Genomic DNA, 7,900 nt, shown 5'->3' with positions numbered 1-7,900 from the left:
GCATGCATGTGCCGGCTGGCTTCCTCTGCCTAGACGGCCTGAACAGCTCATCAAGCAACGGCGTCACTAGCGGAGAAGTCTCGCTTGAGGACGCGGCTCTCCGGTACCACGTGTAGTAAACAATGAACAAGCATCCCTCGAAGTGGAACTGCTTGTAAAGTACTATCTACAAAGCAATTTGCTGTATCCCCCGTTCTGGCAAGTTATGACTCATGATCAAGTTAGTACTGCAAGTGATTTTCGCTTCCTTCTTCCAGAGCGAGCTGCTTGCTCCTAAGCCTGGTCCTAAAGCCTAAAGAAGCCTTCATTACCCGTGAAAACTTGCTTGAAATACTGTCTGGAACTTTGCCTGCCCCGGACTGACTCTGTTTATCAGTCCCGTCTTCTCCGAAAAAAAGGTGGTAGACTCCGGCTTGTCCCACTCATACCGTCGTTTCACTTTGATTTTCGGCGCCGGACTGCACCCTCGCTATTGGCTGGGGTTATGCCATCGCCGAAAGCTGGAGACGGGACTCGGACCCTGGTGACCCCGGCTACCCACTTTCAGACCAGTCTAGGGACGCTGCTGTCATGTTACTTTTGGCGTCGTCTCCGCGTGCTCTACTAAAGCCAGCGCGTGCGTTTGCCAGTTACCGGGATTCAGTGAACTTGTTCCCGAAAATTCGGCCGGCTGCTTGACACATCCATCCATGGCCGAGGGCTTCAACGACGGACTGGACAGAGCTGCCAGGAGACCAAGTGCCGGCCTCCCGATGTGCCAGCATGAGGCGCTGCCGATGACTCCTAACAGCATCGCAGAAGAGGACGGCCATTTCCTCGCCGTTGACAGAGGACGATGCTGAGGAGTGCCAGTCCCGAGGACCTACACTCCATCTGTGGGGTAGGATAGGGACTTCAGCCAACTGGACACTTTTCCCTAACACACACAAACACGGATTCTTGAATGAATCACATCACAGAGTGACGCGGAGGAGCAACGGCACCATCGCAGAACAGAGTACGCCACAGTGCACAGGACCACAGCGACACAGAATTTTCCCGGCACTGACGGCCTTACAATCGCAGATGGCGCCGGTAGCTGGGGTTGAGAGTGCAGCCTGCCAGCGCTCCGAACAGCTGATGGTGGGATTTACTGAAGCTCTCGGGGCGCCTAAAAGATATGTTCCCGATCCGGTGCCCTGAGGTCTGCGAACGCGCATTGGGCACTGCATCTGCTCACTGTTTCACTTCTGAGAATCTGAGGCACACAGCTACGGTCTATTGACACCTGGCCTTTTCTGTTTGCCCAGGGCTACGTGTGCAGCTCATCAAGCAGAACATTAAGGTGTCCAGCAGGCCTGACAAAATGTTCCCAACAGTTTGCAGGCGCTGCGGCAGCCGCCGCGGCCGCTGCGCAGGAGCAGCACAGCGTGAGAACCACTAAGGACGCCTGTCAGAACAGCGGTCGACTGCACACCGCAAATGCCGGTCGAGAGATTCTCAACGGCCTGAAAGCGTAGTATACCCCCCCGAAAGCATTTTCGTCATGCACTTGTCTACGAGAAGCAGTAATACTGATGCTGTGGTTGGATTCCTGCAGTAGCCACGAAGCTTTGTCTTCCTCGACCCATTTGCCCACCACTGGCGTAGTCTGTACGTAGCAACCTCACCAACCGCAGCGCTAGTGGAAGGTTGCCCCGGACTGCCCAAGTAGCTCGTGAAGCGGTCTGCGCCATGTTTGTTCATCATCTCTGAAAATAGGATCACCTTCAGACCATTCAGCGGTTGACAGATGAAAGGTTCAAGGGGCTAGCTGCCAAGGTCGCCTCTGTCTGCGAAGACGTACTTAAGGACGAAGCGCTCAGTAAGTCGATTCTGCGGCGCTTCGCCCTGAATGTCCTGGATCCAGTGCGACCCGTGAACTCAGCAAAGAGGTACACCACGATTTTCTTTAGGTGTTACAAGTTTCTTGGCAATCGCAGCCTTGCAGTTGAGTTTCTGCTGACAAACTCTCGGGGCTTCTCACGCTCGCGCAAACACCACCCGACTGCGTGTGTACGTGCCCGTGAGCTTCTCGCATTGGAGGGGCGAGAAGGAAATTAGGAACTTCCTCAGGTGCCCGGACCACCGAAGCGAAAGATGGCCGTTGGTAGAACACACGGTCCCGGCTTTCTACGTTTTGTAGATATTCTCAGGAGTCGCAGTCGAGTTTCTTACGTCTGTCCGCAATTCTTCAGGGGCTCTAGAGGCAACGCCAGGCTATGGAAGGCTGGCCGAGCAAAGGATGAAAGATATAATCGAGGACGCGTTGCTCCGTTACAAAGAGAGAGAAATCAATGGGTACATACGCCGAGTGGCTTGCCTCGAGGCAAGCGAGGAAGCCCTGCGCCGCGAGCTCGAGCAGAAAGACGTCCAACTGAACAAGCAAATCGAGCAGATAATGGGAAGCAACAACGTCGGATTACGCGCGGTGTTGCACGAGCTCCGCGAACTCCAAGCTACGTGCGCGGAGCAGGCAGCCCAGATCGCTGGTCTCACAAAGGACTGCTCGGACTATAAGAAGCGGTGCGGCAGCGAAGTACCGTAAAGCACTCTGCCCTGAGGGCACCGGATTCATACACGGGACTGCCTTACTTGCGAATACAGTGAAAATTTGAAGTGCCGGTTGCAGGCGCCGCAACTGCTTGACCCCCGGACACAGCCTGCTATGCTGCAGCCGGACAGAGTCCTTGGGAACTCTCCGATTCTGCAGAGTCTCTGCAAGCCAGGCGCGGTGCGGGCCAGGCTGTAGTTGAAGCGGGAAGTGTCGCCGCCTCCGAGCAGACGTGTTGTTGGGTGTCAATTCACTGCTACAGGTACGAACAGGCTCTTGAGGACTCAAGCATGTGTAAACAAGATCTCCTGAAAGTCAGTCAGAAGGAGGCTTCGCTCGAAGCTCACGCTTCTGAATTGAAGTGCCAACTCACAGACACACAAACGTGCTTAGAAGAAGTTGAAAGAAGGAAGATTGCCATCCAGGTCCGAAGCCAAGAACTACAGCAACGGCTAGAGAGATATATCGATGACGAGGCAAAGAAACACCAGGAGCTGGTGCAGATGATGGATAGACGCATGCGGATGGCGACGGTACGTACGGACCAGTGTATTCCCTAAATTCTTCTGCTCCAGCTTGCAGCGGTTCCACGTCTTCTTAGCCTGGCGTTCTCTTGCGCGCGTGTCCCAGAACTCCAGAGTATCCTCTATTCCTCCTCTCCCTCTGGATATTCTCCTGGCGTCAGACACAGAAAGAAGTGCGCTATATTCTGCGTAACCACAGATCCGAATAAACCAGTATAGAGAGCAACGCCAGAAGTTGGTCTGCGAGCTACGACTCGCCCGGAAGCGGAACGAACAGCTTGACGAGCATCTCCAAGAAAGAACGAGAGAGATAGAGGAGCTCCGCTGTCAAGCAGGAGTCAAAGACTGCGAGCTTCAGCAGGTCCGCTCAGCGGCTGAGCAGGAGAAGGCCCACATGGATGTGCACCTCCGTCAGGCAGCCCAGGAAGCTAGGTGTTCTCAAGCTGAATGCGAGCTGAGAACTACAGAACTCCAACAAATGAAGAAAGACATAGGAATGCTTGAGACACAGGTTGAGAAGCAGGCCCAGGAGTCCGACAACTTGCGGGCAGATCTAGAACTAAAGGAGGCTGAGCTGGCACAGCTACGCAAAACTGCCGAACACCAGACAGAACAACTCGAGGTTCTAGTTCACCAGCGCACCAAGGACCTAGACGCTGCTCGGTCTGCTGGAGAGATGAAAGACAGCGAAATTATGCACCTCAGAAAGATGCTTGAGCAGCAGCGGAACCAATCCGACCAGCAAACTGGGAGACTCAAGCAGGACCTCGAGACCGCCCGCTATAACGCGGAGGTGAACGAGAAAGAAGTTCTGCATCTGAAAAAGCTACTGGAGCAGCAGAAACGAGACCACGACGCCGAGCTGCAGCACCGCGACCACGAGCTCGAAGTGAAGAACCAGGACTTGCATAGAGCTCGGGATATCATCGAAAAAAAACAGCACCTCCTTGACGCATCCCAAGAGGTATCGACTGTACAGACGAATGAAGCCGCCGCAGCACTCATACGCTTGAATCCCTCTGCAGCTTAGTGCTAGTAACATGCATTTAGTGTTGGAAAGCACTTAGGATTGGAAATGTACGAAATGGTCTTACACGGATGGGCTAAGAGCCCGCGCCACGCACTTCGAGAGGGGCACATCAAGTCTAGTCGGCACCTGAAGAGATGCTGGAAAGGTGCTTGGGATTCTGGTGCCTGCGCTTTCCCTTTTCGAGGAATCTGAGGAGAAAGACCGTATGATTGAAGACTTAAGAGCATCTCTCGGTCAGCTCAAACGCCGGATCGAAGAAATAGCTTCCGACCACCGAATGAAGATAGACAGGATGCAGGAAGATTTTCAGCGGCAGCTCAAGACGAAGCTGAGAGAAATGGAAGAGCAGAAGGAGCTAGAATTTGCTCGGAAACTCGAGGAGGTCAGGTCAGTGACGCTGATGCGCCGGCGTGAGCCTAGCAAATTGCAGGTCCCAGTACTGCACGTGCCGCCTGTCACCCGACAAAAGCCAGGTGCGGCTGGCCCTTGACGGCTGCTAGGCGAGCAAAACATCGGAGCCAAGGCAATGGATACTAGCAACAACCTCACCTTAGAAATATCGCCGTGATCGCTGCTACTCAGTCGAGGGTTTTCTTGCGTTTCCGCATTCATGTTGCTGCGCCTGGAGCGGGCACCTTCAGAAGAGTCACGGTGCTGACACCAGGTAGAGCGAACGGGAATTCTGTACAGAGCTTGGGCAACAGCACGCCGAGGAGAGGAAGTGTGAATGCTTACACACTGGGACTGGGCTCAGTGAAGAGGGGCGTACTGACCGGAAATACAAAAGAACTGCACGGTCCCCGGGTGTGCTTCAGTGAGGATATCCGTCGCGAGCATGCTAAGGCGTCGGACGCCCAAAGAAGGAAGTGGACTGCTGAAGCCCAACGTATGCAAGCGATGATACTCACCCTGACTAACCAAAATAGGGGCCTTGTCAAGCAATGCAAGCTGCTTGCGACGAAACTGGAGGAGTCCACGCGGAGCATTGAAAAGCTCAAGGATTCTCTCCAAAATGTAAAATGCAAGCTACTGGTCGGTTTACTCTGGGACCCAACCGCGAGGGATGTTGTTTGGCCGTTCCGCGAGTATGACCGGGGGGGGTTAGTCCCAGGTGCTGCGGGCATGTGGCGACCGTGTTTTGCACTGGACTTGCGTGTCGGAATTTCAGCTTGGTGTCTGGTGTAGAGCACCCGAGGTCCAGATGGACAGCCGTCCCATAGGCCGCGACCAGGTGTTCACATTCAGCTGCTGAGTTCTTCTGGGTGCACTCCGTTAGGTCGTGTGTGGGCGACCTCCGTCAGACAGTATACACTGGGGTCTCTTTGCACTTCAGGATTGCACAGAAAAAGCGCGGGAGGCCGCAGTGTTGCGCCAGCGGACTATGGTTCTGGAGCGCACAATCAGCACTCAGAAAGTGCAAGCACAAAGTCTGACAGCAGAGGCTAACGCCCTAAGGGAGGATCGTGATCGGTTGGAGACCGAGATTGCAATTCTGGAACAGAAGACCAAGACTCTTCTCGGGAACTGCGAGACTTTAGAGAAACGCAACCAGGAGCTGGAGAAAGATCTTCTGATGCAGAATCAGCAGATAAGAGAGCGTACGAATGATATAGGTTTCCTGCGTGAAGAAATTGCTGCTGTAAGTCATTCGACCGGTAGATCGGACGCCGGGGGGTTACATACTGACTCTCAACAATCAATGAAGACCTCGGGACAGCGCCTTTTGTCCGGGAGTTCACTCGTCTGCGGGCCTTCCAAAGCTCCGCTACATTTTCCTGCTTCCACACCGCTTCTCGCAGCGAACAGAGGAGGCCGGAGTGTACAAGGACAATCTGAAGGCAATCTGGACTTGCGTAGTGCAGCAGCTGCCGATACAAGAGGGAGCCCAAGCTGACGTGTGTGTTTCTCGGAGAATGACAGCTGAAACAGTTCGTCGTGTTCAAGGACTACTGGCTGATGGAATCGAGGAGCTCTGCGGGCAAGCTTCCTTGAGGATTGAGCAGCTGTGCGTCAAACGTCCCTAAAACAGACTTGCGCACATATAAGACACCCTGTAGCACGCATTTCTGTACCTGCTTTCAAGATTTGCCAACGGGAACTCGCCCGTTACCCAGTCCGTCCCAGCAAAGCAGGTGAAGCGGCCAGACCTCGGGCTGGGCCTTGACGGGTTTTCAGTAGGGACGGACACGCCAAAGGGACAGACGGGGTGACGCAGTGATTCTTCGTGTCGCGTCAACCTGGAAGCCGGTGTCCGGACTAGCGAAGTGCGTGGGTGTCGTGGGGAAGCGCCTTCCCGAGTGACCCCTCCACGCAGACTGCTTCGCCCGTGGGGCTGCGACAAGAACAGGAAATCGCTGTACTTGATCTCGACCTGTTTGTTCCTGATACAGTGCCGAGGAGAAGCTAGAGAGCGCTCACAGGTAAGTAGCCAGGAAGCAGCCGTCCGGTTTGCATGACATGTTGTCTGGCTGGAGGAGACGGGAGATCAACTTGGCCGCAGTCTTCGCCCCTGTCAGCGAGGCTTAGCGTGTGCAGAACCCACACTCAAGCATTGCCGTTCGTTTCCTTTGCCAATCCAAGTGTCCTTGGCTTCTCTCCTTCGGTCCATACCTCAGGGAAAGACGACAACTTGAGGAGAGACTTTGCTCCTACGAGCAGGAGGCGGTCGCCCAGAGGCAGACGCGGTCTTTTTTAGAAGAGTCAATTAGAGCCAAAGAGAGGGAGGTGGCAGATTTGGACCTGGCGCTCACTGTAGCGAACGAGAAACTCCTGGGACGGGACCAGCAGTTATGCATGAATTCGGCTGCGAAGGCTGAGATTGAAGCGACGCTACACGCTACTGAGCAGAGACTCCAAGACGTGACCAAGGAGCTCAAAGATGTGGTCAAGGAGAAAGAGTCACTCAGCAAGCGCCTGTCTGCCTGCGAGCACGAATTCGCGGCTCTTTCTCGGGCGGAATCGGAAACAGCTTTGAAGCTGACTGCACGCGATCGGGAGCTTGCCTCCGTCTGCAACATGAAGGATGAGCTGGAAGATCGTGTTGCCGACTCAGAAAGGAAGATCGCTGAGCTTTGTACTGGTGAGCTCTCGTCGTGGGGTGGGCCTCACTCGAAAAAACTATCTCCAAAAGCACAGCGCCTCTCATTCTCTCAAGACAGGCGTACCTCACCGCCGGATGCCGGTACCGGGCAAGCACAGCTCCCGAAGACGTCGCCTCAAGGACGCCTCTTCATTGGCATGAATGAAGTCAGAAGTGCTCCGGTCTGGCCCTGTACAAACCATGGCCTACGAACGACCGTGTCGAGTCCAGCTTGGACTGGAGTGCCCGCCGCAGCGGGGGGCTATGTGCAGTGACGTCACCGAGAGACAGACTAAAGCACTCGTCTTTCGCAACTTGTGACCGTCCCAGCTCTCTTTGTTGGTGACTTGTGTGTGTATTTCGCTCAGAAAACAGTCGACTGGAGGTGCAGCTCGCTACCTGTCAGGAAGCTCTCAAGGACGAGAAGAAGAAGAACGAGGAGCTTTACCTCGAGGCGGAGCAGCTGGAGAAAAAGTGTTTTAATACTAAGGTAGGCGCATCCCTCTTCGGTGCAAGAGAGCTGAGAGAGGTTAACATAGTCGGGTAGCCTACTTCTTCGGGTAGCAGCGGCCGGCGGAACCAACAGAACGCTTTGAGAAGATGCTTCTTTGTGGAGTCACCGACAGTACTCCCACAGTGCAGAGGCGAAACAGAAAGTCGCTTCATGCAGCGAATCTATCTGTCTATGTATCTAT

At 54.5% G+C, this 7,900-nt stretch overlaps 1 protein-coding gene across 1 annotated transcript in view; it reads left to right on the top strand.

Annotated features, from left to right (window-relative positions):
• Positions 1-1,740: 1,740 nt before the first annotated feature.
• Positions 1,741-7,900, top strand: part of CSUI_001266 (myosin heavy chain) — a gene marked incomplete at its 3' end in the record, with an annotated part of 8,509 nt that continues 2,349 nt past the window's right edge. The window contains exons 1-10 of the mRNA XM_068061472.1: positions 1,741-1,843; positions 2,175-2,562; positions 2,835-3,105; positions 3,296-4,060; positions 4,311-4,513; positions 4,942-5,158; positions 5,460-5,765; positions 5,926-6,131; positions 6,742-7,205; positions 7,574-7,695. Of these exons, the coding sequence (XP_067926557.1) occupies positions 2,264-2,562; positions 2,835-3,105; positions 3,296-4,060; positions 4,311-4,513; positions 4,942-5,158; positions 5,460-5,765; positions 5,926-6,131; positions 6,742-7,205; positions 7,574-7,695 (2,853 nt within the window). The 5' untranslated portion in view covers positions 1,741-1,843; positions 2,175-2,263. The remainder of the gene's footprint in view (positions 1,844-2,174; positions 2,563-2,834; positions 3,106-3,295; positions 4,061-4,310; positions 4,514-4,941; positions 5,159-5,459; positions 5,766-5,925; positions 6,132-6,741; positions 7,206-7,573; positions 7,696-7,900) is intronic.

This window comes from Cystoisospora suis (genome assembly GCF_002600585.1).
Source record: "Cystoisospora suis strain Wien I chromosome Unknown contig_500, whole genome shotgun sequence".
In the NCBI taxonomy this organism is placed as follows: Eukaryota; Apicomplexa; class Conoidasida; order Eucoccidiorida; family Sarcocystidae; genus Cystoisospora; species Cystoisospora suis.
Note: the sequence above shows the minus strand (reverse complement) of the source record. Positions and strands in the feature narration are given on the sequence as shown.